General features: G+C 39.1%; 1 protein-coding gene across 1 annotated transcript in view; it reads right to left on the bottom strand.

The window, feature by feature from the left end:
- Agbl4 (ATP/GTP binding protein like 4) overlaps window positions 1-25,005 on the bottom strand; it is a 1,249,712-nt gene that overhangs the window by 669,330 nt on the left and 555,377 nt on the right. The window contains exon 4 of the mRNA XM_032900331.1: window positions 23,826-23,920. Coding sequence (XP_032756222.1) covers window positions 23,826-23,920 — 95 coding nt within the window. The remainder of the gene's footprint in view (window positions 1-23,825; window positions 23,921-25,005) is intronic.

The following is a 25,005-nucleotide window of genomic DNA, read 5'->3' as shown; positions in this document are numbered from 1 at the left end:
CTCCACCCTAGCACTTCAAGTCTATGCCAGATTAGGTGCATCCTCTCCGCTGTGGTCAGACAGGATAGCCATGGAGACTGAGCTGCCAGTCTGCTACAGATATGCCTGTGGGGTGGGCAGTGATAGTGATGGTCCTAGCCCGTGTATGTTCTCTGGCTGGTGGCTCAGGTTCTGAGAGCTCCCAGGGGTCCAGGTTATAACAGTCTTCTTAAGCTTTTTTTTTTATCCCCCACCCCTTGTAACTGAGTCTGTTCTTAAATTGAAATTTCTGCCTTTGAAATATGAACACCTTTTTTATAGCGTCTTAGCCTTTCAACATACTATAACAAAATTCCCTTTATAGGAACCTTACGAAAACAGAAATTTATTCCTCCAAGTTTTGGAGGCTAAGAAAGACAAGATCAACACACCGACAAATTTAGATTCCTTTGAATGGTCAGTTCCTGGCTCATAGATGCCACCTGCTACATAGTCCTCAGATGGTGAAAGATGCAAGGTGACCTTTAATAACAGCATCAATTCCATTCATGAGGGCTTCAGCAAAACCTAATCACCTCCCCTAAAACCAATACTCTAATAGCATTGCCTTGGTGCTCAGACCTTCGCATTTGAATTTTAGGACTTAGTAGTAGTACTTACGATATTTTATAAATGTATGACTCGGGGCAGAATATATAAATAGTATTTGCCCAGTCTGCCATTTTATCCATTTTATATTGACAAAGACATCAAGTCTGCTTTTCTCACGATTTTATCCTCTGAACATGTAACACTGCTAGATATGTGATAGACAATCAAAACTATGTGCAGAAAACCATGAATAAATCTGTGTTTCTCTGGTACAGAGTAGGCAGCCAAAATCTATATGTGGCTAAGATGGATCGATCTATTTCCTACTTACTATTCCTTCTGCCACACTTCTGGTTCATCCTTTACCCTTTTCCAGGTAAGTTATCACAATGGTATCTTACCTGAATTCTCAGGTGTTTGAAAATGCCATACTTCATTCTTTTGCCAGAGTATACTCTCTCTGGTGCATACATAATTTCTCATCATGTGTTTCCTTTTTTAAAGTAAAAGTTGATTCATCCAAGTAGCTCACAGGTTGGTGTAGTTTAACCTTATTACAGAAAATATCTTACACCAAAAATGAGAAATTTTATACCTCAATTATGTTCATTTCTTAAATTGTTTACTCTATCATGAAATATATGACATCACACATCCTATTAATCAGTGGAAATACAAATGACATGGTATGTTTGCTGTTCAGCTTGCTGTCCCTATAGTGCAATATGTGAGAAAGTCGACTTACGAAGGTATTTGGGGCTCATCATTTTTGAGAAGCAGTCATGATTTATTATCGGCTCCACTGCTTTGGGCCTGTTGCATGATAGCAACTCACAGTAAGATCGTGTTAGGGCAAAACCACTTATGTCATAGCCAGGCAGAAAACAATCCAGGTTCCTTCAGAGGCCTGTTACGACTGATAGAAGGGACACGTACAAGGTTGCCTCTCTCATAGGTTCTACCATCTTGCAACAGAGCCCCACTAAAGACAAATCCTTTAAAATATGCATCTCTGGGAGACAGTCAAGAGCTAAACTACAAAACTGAACATTGCGCTACCTAGCACTCGGAAGCTGAGGAAGGAAGAATAGGAGCCCACGGCCAGTCTGAGTTATATAGAAAGATCATGTCAGAAACAAAATGAACTAAACCACAGAATATTGACATCTTCGCAAAAGATATCACATTACCAAAATTCAATTCAATTTTAATCTCATAGTAAAACTGCTGATTAGTTCGTTGTCTAATGTCTTGATTTCTTCATATATTTTGGATATTAGCCCTCTATAGGGTTAGAGATGGTCTTTTCCTAATCTGTAGGCTTCCATTTTTATCCTATTGATGATGGCCTTTGCCTTACAGTTTTTTAGTTTCTTGAGGTCCCACTTATCAATTGTTGATCTTAGAGACTAAGCCATTGGTTTCTGTTCAGGAAGTTCCCTCCTGTACCAATGAGTTCAAGGCTATTATCTGTTTTCTCTTCTATTAAATTTAGTATATCTGGCTTTATGTCAAAATCTTTAATCCCCTTAGACTTGAGTTGTGTGTATGGTTATAAATATGTATTTATTTGCATTCTTCTATGTGCAGACATCCAGTTAGACTAGCACCATTTTTGAAGATGCTTTCTTTTTTCCATTGTATGCTTCTGCCTTCTTAGTCAAAATCAAGTGTCCATAGGTGTATGGGTTTATTTCAGGGTCTTCTGTTTGATTCCATTGATCAACCTGTCTGCTTCTATACCAGTACCATTCAATTTTTGTTAATACTGCTCTGTAGTAGAGCTTGAGATTAGGGATTGTGATTCCTCCAGAAGTTCTTTTATGGTACACTATTGTTTTAACTATCCTGTATTTTTGCCAAATAGCACAATTAAAAAATGGAGTACAGAGATAAAGAGAGTGTATATAACAGAGGACTTGCGAATGGCTGGAAAGCACCTAAATGTTCAGTGGACTTAGTCATCAGGGAAACTGAAATCAAAATGCTCCTGAGGCCCCATCTTACACCCATCAGAATGGTTAAGATAAAAACCTCAAGTAACAGCACATGCCGGCCAGAACGTGGAGCAAGGGGAATGCTCCTCTATTGCTGGTGAAAGTACAAACTTACACAACCACTTGGAAATCAATTTGGCTGTTTCTCAGAAAACTGGGAGTGGTTTTACCTGAAGATCCATGCCACTCCTGGTCCTGTCCACTAAAGATGCCCTGTTATACCACAGGGACACTTGGCTCGACTATGTTCATAATAGCTTTACTCATAAAAGCCAAAAACTGGAAACTAACTAGATGTCCCTCAACTGAAGAATGGATAAAGAAAATGTGGTATATATCTACACAATGGAAAAATATTCAGCTATTAGCAGCAAAAACATCATAAATCTTGCAGTCAAATGGATGAAACTTGAGAATATTAATCTAAGGGAGGTAACCCAAAGACAGAAAGACATGTATGGTATGTACTCATAAGTGGACATAAGCCATAAAGTGCAGGAGAATGATGCTACAATCCACAGACCCAAAGAAACTGGGTAATAGGGAGGTCCTAAGGGAGGACACATGAATCTCACTCAGAAGGGGAGATTAAATAAATAATCATCAGAGGTGGATGGAGAGAGGGAACTAGGCAGGAGAAAGAGTGAGGAGGGGAAAAGGATGTCAATCAAGTGTGGGGAGGGAGAAGAGTGCAGGAGAGGCTGGGAGAATGGAAATTGCTGGGGGCATCTCTGAGACCAGCTGGAGGCATGGGATGGGGGAGTATTTGGGAGTCTATGGGGATACCCACTCTTATTAAAAGTGGGTACAGAGACTGATATACCACTTCAGGTACCAAGGCAAGACTTCTAGAGGAGGGAGAGGGACATCAATCCACCCAAAGTCTTCAACCCAAAATTTGTCTTTCCTACAAGATGTTCAGGGATAAAGACAAAACAGAGAGTGAGCGAACACTCAACCAATGGCTGCCCCAACTTGAGACTCATCCCATTTGAGAGAGCCAACCCCTAAGACTACTAATGATACTCTGGTATGTCTGCAGGCAGGAACCTGGTAACCTGTCTCCCTGGAGGCTTCATCAAGCAGCAAACAGAGGCAGATGCAAAGACCCACAGCCACACATCATGCAGAGCTAGGGAAATCTGGCGGATCAATGGGGGATAGAGCTGGGCAAGACGGAGGAGTCCTGGACACCATACGATCTATAGTGTCTACTAACCAGGGTTCAGGGGTGCTCATAGATCCTGGGCCACCAACACATGACCCTTACATAATTGTACCAGATGTGCAGCTTGGTCTTCATGTAGGGGATATCTCCATCTCTGTTCCCTGCCATTGGTCCTCTTGTCCCTTTCTGAACTGCCTGGTTGGGCTTCAGTGGGAAAGGATATGCCTAGTCCTGCTGGAACTAAGGTAGGGTGGTACACAATGGAGGCTTTCTCTTCTCTGTGAAGGGGATAGGGAAATGGAAGGAGGGATTTGTAAGGGTGAGACTGGGAAGGGGGTGTGATCATGATGTAGTGAAGAAAAAATAAATTATTAGAAACAAAACTAAATACTGATTTCACTGGAGGCCTTGACCTTTAAACTAACATTCATGGCTTCAATGCTCTTTCCCCAAACTTCAGCTCAAGTTACCTTAGTATGATGATGTAAGCAGTTTAGATATATAACCTCTTGAAGCACTCATCTCTCCTTCAATGTAGGAGATTGGCTGTCCCTTACCCTTTCCTTATACCCTGCTACTTAAACATTAAGAATAACTCATGATCTTCCTGTCTTCTCCTCCTTTAGCAAATCCTATTGGCAGGTACCAACACAACCAGCTAATGTAGTTCATTTACACAATGGAATAATATTCAGGTATTAAAAACAAAGACATCATGCATTTCTGAGGCAAATGGATGGAACTAGAAAATACCATCCTGAGTAAAGTATTCCAGACCCAAAAGACATGCATGGTATGTACTTACTGATGAAAGGATATTAGCAATAAAGCACAGACTACCTATGATACACCACACCCTAAGAAATTAAAAAAGAAGGAAGGCCCAAGGGAGGATGCTTGAATCACACTTAGAAGGAGGGAAGTGGGTGAGAAAGGGGACTGGTTGGAGAGTGGGGAAGGTGAGAAAGGGGACTGTTTGGAGAGTGGGGAAGGGAGCAGGAGTAGGGAGAGACAGGAAAACAAAAAGGTCAGGAGAATGAATGGAAATCTGCATCTTCCAGGGGTGGGGGATCTTTAGGAAGTCTCTCAGACCTGAGATGGGAGAGGCTCCCAGGAGTCAATGGCTTTAGCTGAGATGTCTAATAGTGGGGGCACGGAACCTGCAAACGCCACCTCCTGTAGCCAGGCAGTTCCCCAGTGGAAGGATAAGGACACCAAACCACCTACAAAAATCTTGACCCAAAATTTGCCCTGTCTAAAACAAAATGCAAGGACAATAATGGAGCAGAGAATGAAGGAATGGCCAACCAATAACCGGCCCAACTAATCTCTGACATTATTAATGATATTCTGAAATGCTTGCAGACTGGAGCTTAGCATTACTGTCTTCTAAGAGGTTCTATCAAGTAGCTGACTGAAACAGGTGCAGTTGCCCATATTCAAATATTTGAAGGAGGTCGGGGACTCTTACAGAAGAGTTGGGAGAAGGCTTGAAGGCCTTGAAAGGGATGGGAACCCATAGGAGGATCAACAGAATTAACTGACCTGGACCTCTAGGAGCTCGGAAACTGAAGCCCTAACCAAAGAACATACATGGGCTGAAATGAGTCCCCCAGAACATATGTAGTAGATCTGCAGCTCATTTTCCATGCGGGATCCCCAACAACTATAGCAGAGGCTTTCCCTAAAGGTGTAGCCTGACTGTGGCATCTGTTCTCCAACAGGGCTGCCTTGTCTAGCTTCAGTGGGAGAGGATGCACCTAATCTATCAGGGACTTGATGGGCCAGGGTAGGGGGATACCCAGAGGGCCTCCACCCTCTCAAAAGATAAGGGGAAGGTCTCTATGATGGGGGAACCAGAAGGTTGCATTTGGGATATAAATAAACAAATGCATATAAATAAAAAGTAGAATAAAAGAAGAATACAGGAAGTCCCATATCCAAAGTAATATCTCTGTCTCTCATAACCAAAGCACCTTCTCATGTGGCTGTATTAAAACATAAGGAACTTATACCTTAGTCTGAAAATGACTAAAGAATAAGGGAACACTGTCATTTTCTTACATGCCTAAACTGCCTGTCACAAAGAATGTAGAAGAGGCAGTCAGTAAATATGAATTGAAGTCATGCAGTAAGTATTTAATGGATACTCATATGGTAGGCACTGTTCTAGGTTCTTGTAAACAAAGATCCTATACTCACGGAGCTTATATTATAGTATAAAACAGACAATAAACAATAAATTGCAAAATGCAAATAACTAATAGATTTTAATTGATAAGGACAGCAAACAAAATATAAAAAGTAGAGAGGCACTAAGGAGGACCAAGAGTTCTGGAGAAGCAATGCTTTAACATTTTCCATATGATGACTATGGTGCATGCATTATGGAGAATTCTGAGCATGGTCACAGAAGTTGGCTGTATGGGTACCTTAACTGAGCTCCCCAGGGAAAGGAAGCAGCCATAACAATGCCCCAATGCAGAAGCATATCTGGTACACTTGAGGGACAGGACAGGCCAGTACAGCTGGAAATCTGATCAAGAAGAAAAGTAGGAAGTGGTGTGGGGAGCAGAGGTACATAATGACCTATCTTGTGTTGGAAGAATCATCCTGGCAGCTATGGAGAATAGACTATAGTGATACAAAAATAAAAACAGGGATCCTCATTAGAAAGTCATTATAGTAATACAAGAGACAGGCAGCATTGACCTAGATTGGTTCTGCCACAGTCCTAGAGTACTATAAAGAAGAAAAGATTGTCTCCACCTAGAGACAGAGTGACCAATATTTTTGCTCCACTCTATAAACAGATGCCAGCCTTATGACCCACGGTTCATTTATCTTCCTCATTTTCTGGCATGTACCATTGAGTTACGTACCAACCACCCATACTTTCTGAGTATAGCATGCTTTCTCCTGCCTTTGCAATGCTATTTTCATTGCCTACACCCCATTTCTCTAACTTGCTCTGTTAGCAAGTTTTTACTCATTCTCTCAACTCAAATGCCACCTTTTCAGTGATCCTTTTCCTAATCACCTACTCAGAATTGGTCTCTCTTTATTCTAGCAGCTCTCAACCTGTTGGTTGTGATCCCTTTGGGAGCTGACCTACCCTTAAACAGGGTTGCCTAAGAAAATCTGCATATTACATATTATATTGTGATTCATAACACAGCAAAATTAAAATTATAAAATTTATAGTTGCATGTCACCATAACATAAGGGACTACAAGAAGGGTCATAGCATTAGGAGGAGTGAGAACTTCCTCAGCAGTCTGACTATCCAACCAATCCAGGCATATTACAATTGTATTCACAGCCTATGAATCAGACACCATGGCTTATTGAATGCCTATCTATAGCAAAATCCTTTGACTACATTGACTTTATGGTAAACATAGGGAACAAGGTCAAGGGGACACCAGAAAATGACAAGGAAGGGAAGAGAGAATAAAGTCAGTTTGAAATTCCAGCCTAGTAAAATCACTTGGACACAGTCTCTTTGGGGGACCCATCCCATATACAGACACCAAAACCAGACACTATTGTGAATGCCAAGAAGTGCATGCTGACAGGAGCCTGATATAGCTGTCTCCTGAGATGCTCTGCCAAAGCATGACAAATACAGAGGCAGATGCTGGCAGCCAAACATTGAACTGAGAACGAGGTCCCCAATGGAGGAGTTAGAGAAAGGACTGAAGGAGCTGAAAGAGTTTGCAACCCCATAAGAAGAACAATATCAACCAACCCACCCCCTCTCCCCGAGCTCTCAGGGACTAAACCACCATCTCAAGAGAACACAGGGATGGACTCCTGGCTCCATCCGCATACAGAGCAGAGGATGTTGGACATCAATGGGAGGAAAGGCCCTTGGTCCTGTCAAGGTTGAATACCCCAGTGTAGGGGAATGTCAGGGCAGGAAGGTGGGAAGGAGTGGGTAGATGAGGGAACACCCTCATAGAAGCAGGGGGGCATGGGATAGGGGAGTTCTGGAAGGAAAACCAGGAAAGGGGATAACATTAAAATGTAAATTAAAAAATCCAATAAAAAAATAAGTAAGAAAAAGAAATAACTGATGACACAATAAGAAACCCTCTGGTTCCAGCCATCTTTCTCAGCAAATGTTAAGCTCCAGAAATAGCTACAGAGAGTGGAGTGGAGGACATGGTTGGTGAAAATGAGTCACCTATAAAATTCTGATGAGAAGAAGCACCTGGATTCAGAGATAGCCTTGTCAGTGTTTGGGTCTAGACCTTTGAAGGCTGTTTCCGTTGTAACAGGATACGCATGTGCTGAATGACAGTCCTGACACAGCCTTGACTGTGTCAGGTTTGGGATTAGTTGGGTTGGGGAGAGGCTAGAGATGGGTCACAGCACTAGCATTCATACCTGGATCTGTCTTTCTGCACGTCTTCTTCAGGCAGCAAGAAAGCTATTCTTGTAGCTAGTCTGTGAAGAATAGCTTTGGCTGAGGGGAGACCGACATCTCAGACACAGTTCTGTCTGTCTTGCTCTATGTCTCTTAATAAACAACTTTCTCCTTCTAATGTTTAGCATTTGTTCATTGAAAGTTTGGGCCATGTGATCTTTAAGGTAACTTCAGACTCTGAAATGCTATGTTCTTTAGTAAGAACTTCAAAGATGATACTCTCTTCCTTCCTAACCCTGCTCTCTTACCACCTTCTGTACACTCCCACACACCATCTTAAGAAGAGGTGTAAAAGGAATCTTTTTATAATACCCAGTTTGGAAAGAGAAACTTGTCAAAATCTAGATTCTCTGTGGACTTTATCACTGTTGATTTACTGAGCACCACAGACCTCCCAACACTCGATGTCACGTCTTTATTGTTTTTGTCAGGAAAATCTATCCTCCACTTTGAGCAGGAGATACCTGCCTTTATCTTCAACAATTTACTCTTATAAAATCCCATCTTGCAGTTTCAGTTGCACTAAGTAATTCTATTCATTATGAAATTGGAGTAAATATCATAGAAATATTGAAATAAAATAATATTCTCACTAACACATTCATCTTAATTGTTTCTTTTCTTCTCGGTAGACTGAGTGGGAGATAATCATATCTATTTCAGTTTCTTATTTAAATTACTGGAGTTTTACAATGTGCTATTTGATGAGCTTAGTGTTTTTTTTTTTATTTTCTCTCCCTTTCTTCCTCTATATTATTAAAGAAAAGTCTGTTACAGTTCAAGTGAAATCATTTTATTGGTTCTCATATACTTGATCACATGCCAAAGCATAAACAATACATTTTATGACCCATGTATCTTTATTAAGTTTATTTCTCAAATTAAAGATTCTAGGAATAGGTTAAAATGACTATAACAGCAAACTTTCATGCACAAGCATGAAGCTTTAGAACTAATGTAGTGTTTTATAAGAAATGAAAGAAATTAATAGTAATCTTTTTTTTTTTTCAGTGCTGGGGTTTGGAGCAATGGTTCAGGCAGACTCTGTTAGCATTTTATCATTGAGCTGATGCTTTTGAGACTGGAGCTCCATCACCAGACCAAGATAGTAACTCTTTTTTTTTAATTGGTTATTTTATTTATTTACATTTCAAATGTTATGCTCCTTCCAGATTTCCTCTCCACAAACCCCCTACGCCATCCCCCTTTGTCCCTGCTTCTATGAGAGACCTTCCCCACCCCACCCTCACCCACTCCCAATTCGCTGCCCTAACATTTCCCTATACTGGGGTATCAAGTTTCCCCAGGACCAAGGGCCTCCCTTCCTATTGATGTTAGCTAAGGCCATCCTCTACTACATATGCAGCTGGAGCCATGGGTTCCCTCATGTGAACTCTTCGATTGGTGGTTTAGTCCCTGAGAGCTCTGGGGATTCTGATTGATTAGTATTATTGGATCTTCTTATGGGGTTTCATATCCTTTCAGCTCCTTCAGTCCCTCCTCTAACTCCTTCACTGGGGTCCTCATGCTCAATCCAATAGCTGGCTGTGAGCATCTGTACTGGTCAGGCTTTGGCAGTACCTCTCAGGGAACAGCTATACTAGGCTCCTGTCAGCAAGTGTTTCTTGGCATCAGCAATAGTGTCTGGGTTTGGAAGGATCCCTAGGTAGGACAGGGATTGCTTCCTTTAGTCTCTGCTCCACTCTTTCTCCCTGCATTTTCTTTAGACAAGGATTCTGGGTTAATATTTTTGAGATGGGTAGGTGGCCCCATCCCCCAATCAGGGCCATTCCTAACCTCTGTATATGGTCTCTACAGGTTCTCTCTCTCCTCTGTTGGGTACTTCACCTAGTGCAAGTCAGTAACTTGTATGGCTGTAAGCTTATGTTGAACCAGGCAGCTTTAATTCTTACTTTGAAACTTTACGGTGCATGGTATTAGCTCTGTTTTGTGACTGAGGAAACATAAGCTCTGGAAGATCATATGGGTGGCTTAGTTGCTCAATAAATTAGTGGTAAGACATAGTTTCTGAAATTGGTTCCAGAAAGATGTAGGCAACCAAAGGGAATAGCTGGGAAAGAAGTTGATCTCCTTCCAAATTCTTGACAACTATGCTTACTGACTCATTGATAGTCTGAAATCCAAGACTGAACCAATCCCAGACCACTTTTCCTAGTGATGTCATCTTTCTTAAGACAGGAGTCCCCAAAACTGCTAGCAGTCTTTTCTTGGCAGCTGCTAGATTTTGTGATTGGCTAAAGGCTCATCAACAAGCAAGATCTGTCTCAGATAGGCCAGCAATACTGTCTGGGAGAATGAAGACTGAAGTTCTTGGATAGAGTTGTGAAAGAGGCACAGGTACACATACAAAAATGATATGATTCATAGTTATTCATAATTACATGCATACATATGTACTACATATATGCATACATAAAACTCATCCCCTCGGAAAAGTTTCTTGCCTCCTCTTCTCTGACTTCATCAGTCAGTCTGTCTGTCTGTCTGTCTGTCTCTCTCTCATGCACACTCACACACACACACACACACACACATACACTCACACATGGGTACAAAATATAAGAGTAAAAAAGATTTGGTATTGTTTGGGAATATAAATGTTGTAGCCACTTGGTAAAACAGGATGTTTTCTTAAAGGAAGAAGCTTGTTATGCAGCACAGCACAACAATTGTACACCCAAGTTAAATGTCAGGATAGGTCCATACAAAAACTTACATATACACAAGGAAACATACATCAGCATATTTATACAGCTGTATTTGGAGCTCTATATCTTTGTGTCATATGTAATTTCAATGACACTCAACATACATAAGTAGTGCCTCAGCACAAAGGTCATTCAGATGCTACATCACTGTCGTAATTCCTGTTCCCTTCTCCCTCATCATCCTGTTTGTATTAGTCTGTCTTCTACAGGATAATAAACACCAGAGATCATGGATTCACAAAAAGTTCTATTTTGGTTCATGATTTTGTAGGTTTCAGTCTATCATTTGATGGAGTCACTAGTGGAGATTCTGGTACATAATGGCAAGAAAAAGGGAAAGGGCAAAGCTCTTTGCCTCATGGCCTACAAAGGAAGGGGAAAAGAGAAAAGCATGCCCCCAAGATCAAAGCACTTTCCCCCTAAGCAATGCTTCAATTTTCATCAATTCTTGGTATTACAAGTTGGAGATCAACCCTTTAACACAATCACCTTTGCAGTTCATTTTAGCTTTAGTCTACAGCAGTATTATCCTGCTGGCAACATCAGTCTTGACATTTGTGTATTGCATGGGCACACTTTTCATGTATAACTGTCTTAAACTCTCCTTTATCATATGGGAAGATCTATGTCAGATAATGAGATTATTTTTGTTTCTACAACAAATGCCTTTGAAAACACGGAAAAATTAAACCCTATTACTTTTGTCCATGTTATCATTATTTCTGTTGTTTCTTCTTGATATTTTAAAAGTCCTTCTTTGCCTTTCTGCAGCAAGAAACTCATTCATTCATTTGACCTTACATCACAGTCTTATTCCCCTGTTGCCCTTGTTCCTCTCCTCTCAATTCCACCCTTACAAATACCTTCTCCTGATACCCTATCCCCTTCTCCTCAAAGAGGAGGAAGCATCCCTTGTGTACCACTGCACCCTAGGACAGCCAGTTGCCATAGACCTAAGTGTATCTTCTCCCACTGAGATCCAACTAGATAGTCCAGTTAGGGGAAGGGGATCCAATGGCAGACAGGTGAGTTAGAGACAGCCTCTGTTCCAATTGTTAGAAGACCCACATGAAGACCTAGCTGCACTATCTGCTCTAAAGGGATAGTAATAAACAATCTTAGTTTCGCTTCATTTTGAATATCTTCATTTCTTCTTAATTCTTGTAGAAGATTCTTGCTAGATATATGGATGTGGGTTGAGAGTGCTTTTAGCATTTGAAATAAAAATTATGGCACCTTACTTGGTCACTGTGGTCTCAGACATGTAACCCTAAATTATTCTTAACCAACTACACTGTTTTCATTTTTTTATCCTTACTTTTCAGAATTTTTGACTATGCCATTTCTTGACAGGAGTTCTCCTAGCTTTATCCTGTCTGGAGTTTACATGGACTCTCAAATATATTTGTCTTTTCTCAAATTCAGGAAGATTTCAGTCATTTTAAACATTCTTTCCCAAACCATGATTACCTCTCCCTCTGGAACAACTATGATGGCATGGATGTTAGAATAATCACTATAGCTCTGTGAGCCCCAAAGCTTGTCTGCTTTCATTTAAACCTGTTCTTTTCCTATTTCTTAGACTGGGTAATGGCTATTGCTCCACCCACTCTATAGCACTGGGAAGGAGATAGGCAGTTCCCTGGGGCTCACTGGATAGACAGTCCAGTCTACTCATTAAGTTCTAGACCAATGAGAGAGACTTTTCTAAAATAAAGGCAGATGGTGCTTGAAGAATGACACATGAAGCTGTTTTCTGGTCTCCATACACCCTGACCTATATGGGAAGAGTGCACATATGCTACCCATTTGTATATACAGAAAAGGAGGAGGAAGGGATTGCTGTTAAGAAGAAATTAAATCGTGGCTTTCTACTCTGCTTTGCCATTATCAAGTATATGTAGGGGGTGAGAGTTTAGGTTTTCCACTCATCCTTGGTTAAGAAGACACATTTTCTAGTCATATTGTTTGGATGGATTGAGTCAGTATTATCTCAAGATCACATGTTTTACTAGACTAATTTCCTACCTCTTAAAGAAATGAAAAGAAATGCCTTTTGAGAGCATGTAGAAAGAATTCTGTTCTCTTTGGCATTTCTAGGCCACCAGCTTCCCCAGAAGCCATTTCTGCACACATCAGGCAAAAGGAGACCTAGCTATCCTGTGTTGAATCGTTTCTTATGTACTTGGATCTTCACTGCTCCGCTGTAGGATAATGTCACAGGTGAGGCAGGTACAGGATAGAAGGAGGCCTGTCATTGGAGGAGAAGGAAGGATGGGCAGGAGAGAAGTTTGAAGGAAGAGGAGGAGACGAGGGGAGAGAGGAAGAGACAGGAGACAGAGAGAGGGGAGAAGCCATGGCAGGTGATGTTAAGATTCTGTTCTGTGTATTTATAGGTTGTTATTAATATTCTCAAGGGATGGATAATACTGGGCTTTGTATGTTTAAGTGGGCAATTATATCTTACCAATTGGATCTAAGATTACTGTGTTATGTGTTCTTTTTATGTGAGGGTTTGAGGTAGGAAAGTGGGTGTGTTTCCTGCAAGATATCTAGCAGATATCTGGGGCACATGGCACGGTCCTAGAAGGGTAAAAAAAGACAATAATATTTATTTTTTTATTTTTATATTTTTACAACAACAGATGGCTCGCCAAAGTGATGGGCAAGAATCCACTAGTAATCCTGAGAGTTGAGAGAAAGTTTTTGTTTTCTAAGTAAGAGGAGGCCGCCGGCATCATGTTAAGTCAAGTGATATCTTAAGTGCGGGAATTCAAACAAAGAAAGGGGAAGCCACCTGGGCTGGCAGGCTGTAGGTCCCCTGCTGTGTGAGAAGTAATGGCAGATCTGAGAGTCCGAGATTATAAGCTGCTTTTTAAAGAAAGTTGTTTAGAAAGTCTTTCAGGATACTCATATTCTTTTTAACGTGGGCTCCACGGGAATTTTGGGTTGAAATCCTAGTTAGACAAGCTACTTCTTAATTACAGGTATTATTAAAAGGTGATTAAGTTTGTTTTTAGAAAAAAGAGAGTAAAGAGATTACCTGAATCAGGTGGGGATTTTCATTCACGGTTCAGAACGTAGATAGGGAAAAATTAGTCACTAAATCCAAGTAGAGAGTTGTGAATGCAGGCATATATTTTAGAAGTTATTAAGGATAAAGAAAAATCTGTGGCTCCAGGTAGAGAGCTTAACAGATTGAGATATTTTGGGCTAAAGTCCTGGTTTGATGTGTTGCTTATTGATACTGGAATTGATAAAAGGTATTTGGTTTGTTTTATGAATTACCCCACTAAAGGCCATATGGCTCGTTGATGCCGGCTAGCAAGGATTTGTAGTTTCTTTTGACATCTACCACCACAGGAAGCTCGGATTCTCTTAACGTGGGCTCCACGGGAATTTTGGGTTAATTTCCTTATATCATAGAGTACAAAAGCCTATCAGGCTCATTGTTTAGCTTACTTCCTTTTTAAAAAACTGTTTAGTCTTCATGATGGGTGTGACTTTGAATTTTATGGTTATATTATGTACATGATACAAGCTTTTCTGGTTTCAGACTAAGGAACACAGTATTTTGGGAGAAAGATTTTGTCTTTGTGTTTTTAAAAAGTGTGATTAGGCTCTGGAAACCTCACAGAGTCATACTGATCAGATTTGATAGAGGTAGACCACCTGAAAAATTTATTCAGGAGAATCAAACAAAAAGATATCTTGATTCTAAACTTTTGTCTTCAGAGTTGTATTTTACAGAGTGTGCCTACTTGGAATCCTGGTCTCAAGAACTTTCAGCTGGGTCCAGTCAGGACACATCAGCTACAGCATTTGCTTCATTCTTCCTACTCCCTACCCCTAAGGATATCTCAACGCCCATGTACAGCTTGAAGAAGTTATGGAGGAGTTGTCACCCCAATTCCCTAGACTTTGGGGGGCTGAAAGTGGTTATCCTAAAATTGTTTTTATGAGGAATTTAAAATTGGTTGTAACTTAACAGGGAGGAATTAGCTAGATTGAATTGTACAGTCATAATCTCATTTGGTAACTAAGCTAAAATCATATCTTTGCTTTGATGTAGAATTTATTTGTTAAAGAGTTTAAAAGTACAAGGTTTAGAGCCAGTTCTTCTATTGTTGTCATTACAAACTTCTGAGTTGATTACACATGTGAGTTAAGATTCAAATAACAAAGTCATGGCTCTAAGTTTGTAAGAGTAATTTCAAGATATTTAGGATATGGAGACAACAGTACAGAGGGAGTTGGTTTTCAAAAACGTCAGAAATCCACAAAATTTGAGATTTAAAGTTATTTATCTTTTGCTGAGATATATCTGCTCCTAACAGTTATTTTGGTGGAATTAATGAAGAATGTGAACATCTCTACCTCCAGGTGAGGCAATACTTTGTGGCTAGGCAGCCACTACACAAAACTGCCTGTTTCATCTGCAGACTAGTACTGTCCAGAAAAGGACAAATTATGCAGAATAGTTGACTGATAAACTCTGCCAAGACAGGGTGATCAGCCCTTCAAAATCTGCATTTCCAGAGTCTGTCAGTTGATTTTGGGTCAGAAGGCTGAAGACTTGAGCTCACATGTTGCTAACAGGGGACTGTGCTAGTAGAGATTTGTCTCTACAACCTCTCAGTTCTGGAAGCCGCGTTAGGCTTCCTATGTGTATAGATATTTGGTCATTCCCAGATTTTTGACGGGGTTGAAGACATTATAGTCTCATAGTCTATCAGGCTGTTTAACTCTAAATATACATATTTTATTGGATAGTTATCAGGTAGTATACAAGCTAGCCAAGATATAATACAGATTTTAAGCCTTTCTTAAGCTGTAATGGATAACTAAATGTTCTGTTTAACTGATAAAGTGTTGACTGGGTGTTAGATATATTTTATGCTCTTAATTACAAAATGATAGTAGTTGTGCTCAGCTTATATTTGAGAGAAAAGTTTTTTTTTAATTAGACAAAAAGGGTGAAATGTAGGATGATGTCACAGGTGAGGCAGGTACAGGATAGAAGGAGGCCTGTCATTGGAGGAGAAGGAAGGATGGGCGGGAGAGAAGTTTGAAGGAAGAGAAGGAGACGAGGGGAGAGAGGAAGAGACAGGAGACAGAGAGAGGGGAGAAGCCATGGCAGGTGATGTTAAGATTCTGCTCTTTGTTATTAATGTTCTAAGGGATGGATGGTACCAGGCTTTGTATGTTTAAGTGGGCAACTATATCTTACCAATTGGGTCAAAGATTATTGTGTTGTGTGTTCTTTTATGTGAGGGTTTGAGTGTAGGAAAGTGTGTATCGGCAGGAGACAATGGGCCGCCACAGAGTTGGGATGTGATTCCGCGGTGCGGACCTAGCAGGGTAAAAGACAACTATACCTTTTTATTTTTATATTTTTACAACAACACTCCACCTCTTCTCTCTATCTCTCCAAGTCTTTGTTTGCTTCACAAATAATGACAAACGATGTCAGCAGTACTAGAGACAAGAAATTCACCTCCCGTGTCTAATCCAAAAATCAGAAGTGTGCAATGCTTCTTTTTCCTTTTGTACATTGGAACTTAATTTTGAAATTTGGTTTTATTGCAGCAAATTAGTATTCTTGAAATGCAAAATTAAGTGAAATAAAAAAGCAATCACAGGATCCTTTTAGAGTAGACACATCTGTCTTTTCTGTGCTTCAGTTGCAGGAATCAAGCTTCAAGAAGCTCAGCAAGCTCTGTACTACTCTACCTTAGAGCCTTACCTCCAGCCCTTCAATGGCAGTACTTACATTTTATGATTGGATGTTTCTTATTTACATTTCATAAGTTATCCCCTTTCCTGGTCTCCCATCCATAAGCCCCCTATCCCTTCCCCCCTTTTCAAAAAGGATGTTCCCCTTCCCTAACCACCCCCAGCCCCTCTGATGTTCCTCTACACTGGCGGGGGAATTGGGGTCCAGCCTTGGTATTACCAAGGGCTTCTCCTCCCATTGGTGCTAAACAAGGCCATCCTCTACTACATATGCAGCTGGAGCCATGGATCTGTCCATGTGTAGTCTTTGGGTACTGGTTGAGTCCCTGGAAGCTCTGGTTGGTTGGCATTGTTGTTCTTAGGGCTTGCAAGCCCCTTCAGTTCTTTCAGTCCTTTCTCTAATTCATCCAACAGGGACCCCATTCTCAGTTCAATGGTTTGCTGCTAGCATTTGCCTCTATATTTGTCACACTCTGGCTGAGCCTCTCAGGAGACAGCTATATCAGGCTCCTGTCAGCATGCACTTCTTGGCTTCATCAATATTGTCTAGTTTTGGTAGCTGTATATATAACTATATATATATCTATCTATCTATCTATCTATCTATCTATCTATCTATCTATCTATCTATCTATCTAGAGAGAGAGAGAGAGTGTTCCCCAGGTGGGGCAGGCTCTGAATGGTCATTCTTTCTGTCTCTGCTCCAAACTTTGTCTCCATATCTCTCCTTCTATGAATATTTTTGTTCCCCCTTTCAAGAATGACTAAAGTATCTGTACTTTGGCCTTCTTTCTCTTGAGCTTCATGTGGTCTGTGGATTGTATCAATAGCAATTCTTAATGCTTAATGCATATTGCAATTCTGATATAATGCTAAATTGATGGCTATTGTTTTAAATCAAGGACACTTTTATTTTCTTACTGTATGTAGCAAGATCTTATATTCACTAACTCAATAATTTCTAGCTTAGGAGATGATTATAAAAATTGATTTAACAAAGCTGAACTTTGTACAATGCTGTATCTTCATAAAATATGAGAAAACTGCTCTCTCCATCTCCCAACAAAAAAAGAAGAAGGGGAAGACCATTTCCCTAACAGACCTTCTAGCTGAGGATGGGAGAACTGGTGGAGGAAGCGCCTATGTCCCAAAACCAGTCAGCTGGGCTGATGAAACAGACAATCTGGAAGGAAATGTGTCAACAACTTCACATAGTAATTATGAGCACAGGACACCTCCAATTGCGTTTCATCCTTCCCACTGCTCCTAGGGTTGCTCGGAAACCCAATATCAACCGGAGCCTTTCTCCTAAGTCGCCACTCTACACTGCTTTCCTAGGGAATCTGCTCTATAATGTGACAGAAGACTCCATTAAGGATTTTTTTTAGAGGATTAAATATCAACACTGTACGCTTACCGTATGAACCCAGCAATCCATACAGATTAAAAGGTTTAGGCTATGCAGAATTTGAGGCAGAATCTGCTCAGTGCTCTGAGTCTCAAAGAAGAATCTCTAGGTAACAGGAGAATTCAAGTGGATGTCACCGATCCAAGCACAGGACAAAGACCTGGATGACTGTTCTTTTGGTTGAGATAGAAATAGGGATTCTACAAAACAGAAAAAGACTGGAGGGCCCATCCGGTCACAGACAGCTTTGATGACTACCCATGTAGAAAAGGCAATATCATCTTTGGAGACAAGTATCGAAATTGTTATGATCCAGACTGGAAATGACCCTTGAGGCCCCTGGAAATGAGGAGGCCTAGTGAAGTATGAGGGGTGTGTGGGGATAGGGACAACCTCTTGGAAACAGGAGAGGAGGAATGAGATGAGGAACTGTGGGCAGGCAGAAAGGGAGACTGGACTGTAAAAAAAGATTAAAGATAACAAAAAAGAAAAGAAAGGGAGACATAACAAAGAGAAAAATGAAATCATGAAATTGAGAGGTAAATGGACGGAACTAGAGAAAATCATTTTGAGTGAGTAAACCAGATCCAAAAAGACAAATATGGTATGTATTTACTTGTATATGGATATAAGCTATTCAGTCAATGGTAATCAAGCTACAATCCATAGGACCACAGAGGTTAGGTTTACAGCAATGGTTCTCAACCTTCCTAAGGCTGTGACCCTTTAATATAGGTCCTTGTGTTGTGGTGACCCCACAACCATAAAAGTATTTTGCTGTTATTGAATAACTATAATTTTGCTGCTATTCTGAATCATAATGTAAATATTTGTGTTTTTTAATGGTTCTAGGTGACTCCTGTGAAAGGGTTGTTTGACCCTCAAAGAGATCATGATCCACAGGTTGTGAACCACTGTTGTACAGTCTTTGGTTCAGGAAGGTAAAGATACTCTTCATGCTATCAAAAGAGAAGTATAAATATCAACTCAGCAACAAACCCATTGATCTAAAAGGTGCCCCTACCTGCAAGATACACTAAGGCAATGGTGACACAACATTTGTGGGAGTAACCAACCAACATCTGATTTGCCTTAAAGGCCCTCTCCACAAGATGGAACCCATATATAACACTGGTTGGTTGACCTGAGACTAGATTGCCCAGAGACTCAGTAAATTGAATTCTACTGCTCTAAAACCAACAATAAAATGACTCCTAATGACATTCTGTTATAGCTCCTCACTCAGCCATCTTCAGAGAGGCATCATCCTACAACTTAAGGAGCAAGTGCATAGACCCACAAGCAGACATTGTACACGAGTGAGAGACCGTGAAACCCTTAGCCCTGACTGGGATGTATCCATCAAACTTCTCCCTCAGAGTTTAGGGAACCTTGCAGAAAAGGAGGTAGAAACAGCATAAGAACTGGAGGGGATGTAGCACACCAAGGAAACAAGGTCCTCTACCTCAACATAATCAATGCATCTATGAATGAACCATTATCGTGCAAATTTGAAATAACTATTATTTATAAAATAATAAGAATCTGATTCAAGACTGGACCTTTTAATCAGAAAGTCTAAATATTTTCAAAGTACTTAGGAGAAAAGCCATGGCCTCATGAAAACTAGGCAAGTACTCAACCATGGACTCCCAGCCCTAAAACAAAGTTTAAAGGGAAGGGCTTAAAGCAGGGTAGAACCTTAATTACTATTACATACTGTGAGTAGAAGGTTTAAAGTCTAGAACTTTATTTAAAGTGGACCAAATGGCTTGTCTATCAAATTAACAAAGCACCTGTTCCCAAGCCCGATGGGTCCAAGGAAGCTCTAGATTAGATGTGGGAGCATAATTAAGAAGTAAGAACATTTTTGCTAATCTTTTATGGCTCTAAATTTATCTGAAAAAAGTTTTGAACTATATATTTCATTTATTAATTCACATGGATGTTTTGTAAATGCTCAGATAGAAGAGCCATGTATTTCAAGAACAAATAAATAGAATCTGGAAGGATAGATGCTATTAGTGGTTATCTGTGATGGAACTTTAAAATTTCAATGAATTTTACTTTAACTACACAGACATTTTGTCTCTGAATGACAGGATACTATGTGAATAATTAAAAACATACTTTTCCTAAAAAAAAAACCCACCCAAAGAAACAAACAAAAAAGCAACACCAAAAATCAGATCAGGTTCATATTTGTCATCTCGGGATTCATATTTACAATGAAATATCGAGTAGAAATTACTTTAAAGTTCATTCCAATCTTCTTAATCTATTGCATTGGGAAGGGTAATTAGAGGTATTTCAGATTAGCAAAAGACCGTACAATAACACATTTCATCTTATTGTGTCCCCATATCCACCTTCTCCATGCATTAAATATAGTAGAAAAAAATACACTTGGGTCATAAGCTTCTGGCTGGTATCACCATTAACTTCTTATGTAAGTATTTCTACCCCCAATTTCAATATATGCAAAGATATAGATCTCAGATGTCTAGAAATGTAAGTTTTCATATATTCTTCTGGAACCATCAGGGAACATTGATGAGTCATAATTTTAAAATCCTACTGCTATAGACTCTAGTCATTGTCCTTAAGAGGGTTAGAGTATAACAGAATTAATTAGAGTATACTAAAGCAGTCTGAAAATTTCTTACATACTTGCCATTTGCTACCAGATATTTTTTACTTTATCTCCTTAAGACAGAAAAGCACTGAGTGACCATGTATTTGCAAAATGTGTTCTTAGATGTGTCTTTTGCTCATTTGCTTTCTATAACTAGCAGATTTCCAAGTTCATGCTAAAACTCAAAAGTCTAGGAATCAATTAGAGGTCCTTATGAGACACATCAAGAATGTTTTACTTGGAAAAGTGAAGACATACTATTTTTTCACTATTTCTGAGGATAAAAATCCAGGTAAACATAAAACCTTAACATTTATCCTGAGGCAGAGTTTTTGCCCCAAACTCATAATCTATTTGCTACTACAGAAATTAGTGAAATTCCAGAAAGTGTTAATTATTATTCCTGTCTTAGTACTGGGAAAAATAGAATTAAGCCAGCAATGAAGATATTCTACTGTGGGAATCTGCAGATGATTTGCTAGGCTTGAATTGAGCTATTTTTCTAAAAGCCTGAATTGTGATAATTTCCTTGAAATCAGTAAAATCTAATGTTTTGACAGGCAATGCTTATGGCCACTGGGAAATTTGAGTTAATACTTCCTGGAAGGTAGGATGCAGTCTGGATAACTGACAGAAAAAATATCCAGGGAAGAACAGGAAGGGAACAGTAAAGATTCTCAATATAAAATATTGGCAATTAGAGGAATGGTTAGGACCTATGGAGATTATTTAATAAAATTTCTATAAAATCTCCTTTGCATATCATATTCATGTCCATTTTGCACCCTAACACTTAACATAGTGTACAGAACATTACAATGCTAAATAACGTCCTGAAAAATAAATATATAAGTATCTAGATTAAGAGAAAGGGAAATTAAGACAATGTGAAAAGTTTCACATTCAAGTTCCAGTCAGTAGAAGGAGGAATTAGATACAGGTTGACTTGCTAAGTTGTTCTGTGCTAAAATTTCAGGCTATTTCATACTAAAAAGTTCAATCACTGGATATTAATTGCTGTTACAAAGACCTGCTAACATTGGATATAGGTACTAAATTTTCAGGTATTATATTTCAAGTGTAAAGACTCATTAATAATTCAAAATCTTGTCAAGAGGACAGAGAAGTGGGGGAGAGGACCTAAGTGACAAGATATGGAGCAGGTAACAAAATCAAATGTTTAGCTGTAAGATCTGAGAGATAGGGAGGTGTTGGGAGTGTGAAAGGTAGAGAAGGAAGGAGAGAAGAGGGAAAGGGAAGAGGAGAGGAAAAGGAAGAGGAAAAAGGAGGAAAAGAAGGAGGAGGAGGGGTTGGGGATTTAGCTCAGTGGTAGAGCGCTGCCTAGGAAGCGCAAGGCCCTGGGTTCATCCCCAGCCCGAGAAAAAAAAAAAAAAAAGGAGGAGGAGTGAGGGAGAAGGAAAGGAGGGAAGAGAGAGAGAGAGAGACAGAGAGAGACAGAGAGAGAGAGAGAGAGAGAGAGAGAATATCCAAAGCTAACACTTAGAAAGGTAGATAGCAATTAGTGCTGTTGCATAAGATCTTAACCTAGAACTTGGAAAAGTGCATGGTTTTACTGTGTTTGAAAGGTTCCTATGGACAGAAACATAATATTTTATTGACTTGAAGTATCCACTGACACACATGCTTGCCTATATTACTGTCTTCTTGGTTTCAATTGAGAGACTTACAGTGAAGCCTTGCCCTTTGCTCAGACTTATTGACAGACAGAGATCAAAAGTGTAGCTGTTTAATTGATTTGATGCAGTAAGGTAAAAAACATGACCAGAGAGATATTTTTACCATTTAATAAAGAGTTTTTATGACTGTTAGCAAGTGTCTGCATTTTTATAAACCTGAGCTTTTCAAGCTAGCATTTATAGAAAATTATCAAGCATCATTTGTAGATAAAAGAAAAATTCAATATTTATGAAATGCTAGTTTTCTATAAATACAGACATTTGGAGACTATCATCTCACTAGTCATTAAAATTTGAACAAGGATCAAAGCTAGAATAATATTAACAATTCCTTGCATTTGTATAGCATTTTACATGTTATTAATAATAGATGACATTTGTTGAGCATTTAGCAAGTGCCAGGTGCATTACATATAAATTCTCATAAAGAATTCAGTTCATTCACAAAAACATTTACTTAACACCTACTATGTGACAGAGGGCTAATACTTGGTTTCTGTCTTTTAAAATCTCATTTTGTCAGTCTCAACAAATGTTGGTTTAATGAATAAATGAATAGATGGAGGACAGGATGAAGCAGTTCCAAGGCTCTGTGAGGCAATATATAAATAACTAGATCCTTCCCTTAGCTTTTATGACTTTGAGAATACTTAATTTCATCTAGATACAACTTTCCAATCAACTTTTCTCAGTTTTTGTTATATTTAAAATATTTCTCACAAAGTATGAAAATGTTAACTATAAAGGGAAAATGTTGGCAAAAGAATGAGGTCTCAATAATTCATGTAGTTATTATTATTACTATTAATATCATCATTACAATTAGTAGGCAGTCATATCCAATTCCTCTCCTCCTCATATAGTGATGGGACAAATAAAACTCCATACAAATACAATATTTATAGAGAATACCCCCCCACACACACACACAAAATAGAAGGAATGAAGAAAAGAAGAAAAGAACAGAAATACATCCAGAGTGTCCAACCATTTTGTGACATGACCTTGTCATCTACAAATGACTTTGGCTACATTCACAGCTATGCTGGGATGCATATGGACCACATTATAGGTTGGGCTAAACTATAGTTTCCAATGTCTTCCTACACATTATCAATATCTAAAGTAGATCAAAGGAAGAAGAGTGGGTAGAGGTTCACTTTTAAGTATATTTTCAATGATACATAATAAATTAATATAAGACAAAAATTTTACCAAAAATCATACTATATAAGTAGCCCCATAACAAAATTTGTTTCTACTAAGCTTGGGAACAAGTTCCCAACATTCTGAAAATATAGTACATAGTGACCAGATAATAGTCATCTAGAAACTCCTCTGATTCATAATCTGCAGATATAACAAAGTTGTTCTCCAACTATGCAAAAGGTAAATTTAAGCAACAAGTCAAATTTTCTGCTCAGAAATGGATCACATCACATGGGTTACTTACCATTTTGGTCTGCTGGTAGATTTCACCATTGGTGCCATCCCATCTCTATAAAGACTCTTGGTTTTACTGAAGTTAACGATGTTGAAAATGACCCTCTATAAAAGAAACAGAAATTTATCAGAAGCTCTTGTTATGCAAATTACAATTTTTTGATAATTAAGAGAGAAAATCATAAGTGAAGTTAAAGGAAGCCACAGAGACTAGTGCCCCACAGTGCAACAGCGATCACGAATTGTAACTTGTTTGTGCTGGGTAAGCCAGTCAGCTTACAGACCTTATTCATTTAGAATTAATTACTACAATTGACTTTCACTTAATTAGTTTTGAAGCTCTGAAAGCCTGATATTTATTTCTAACACTAACACTTTATGTTTTTTTAACCTTGTATTATGAGTTAGTAATGATTCCCATATTGAAAAATGGTAGTAATTGTATCTACCTAAGTGGGTTTCTGATGGGAACTAAAGACATTAATGTATGTATAGCATCTAGACATTCATTAGGAAATATAGGATTCAATGTAAACTTTAGCTACTTTTTTTCCATTCTTTTATAGAAAAACTTATAATTTTCCTGAACATCAATACTCTCATTAGGGTAAAGGTAAACCTTTGATGTTAATAAGACAAAAGATACTTGGTACAAAATCACATCAAAAATATCCTCCAACTACTTGGAAATTCATTGACTAGATCTAGAGACACCTTCCTCTTTTGTGCTGCCTCTGTGCTACGCTCTGTGCCCAGGCCCAGGGTGTGGGGCTCAACCCTAACATCACCACACATTGTGTAACTATAGGTGCTAGAGTAAATCGTCTCCTCTTGACGTTTTACCCTTAAAATAATGGAGTGGAGTGGAATGTTCTAGATATCTTTGTCTTAATTAACACATTTTCATAAGGAGACACAAGAAATTGTGATCAAAATACATCCAATACCTGAAATATTCCAGGACACCTGAAGACTAGGGCTTAAGAAACTAGAATAGAAGGAGGAAAGAGACATGCTCTGCGAGATTACCATTGCTTAGCCTGTCGCTACATTTATGGAGGAAAGATAAAACACAAAACTTCATGAGATACTTTATTCACCAATTATTTATATGTCAAGTGTAATATAAATTTTACATAAAAGATCTTATATATTCTTTCATGACTATAATTAAAATAATTATTTCTCCA

Source organism: Rattus rattus, chromosome 1, assembly GCF_011064425.1.
Source record: "Rattus rattus isolate New Zealand chromosome 1, Rrattus_CSIRO_v1, whole genome shotgun sequence".
Taxonomy (NCBI): Eukaryota; Metazoa; Chordata; class Mammalia; order Rodentia; family Muridae; genus Rattus; species Rattus rattus.
This window is presented reverse-complemented; position numbering and strand designations above follow the sequence as displayed.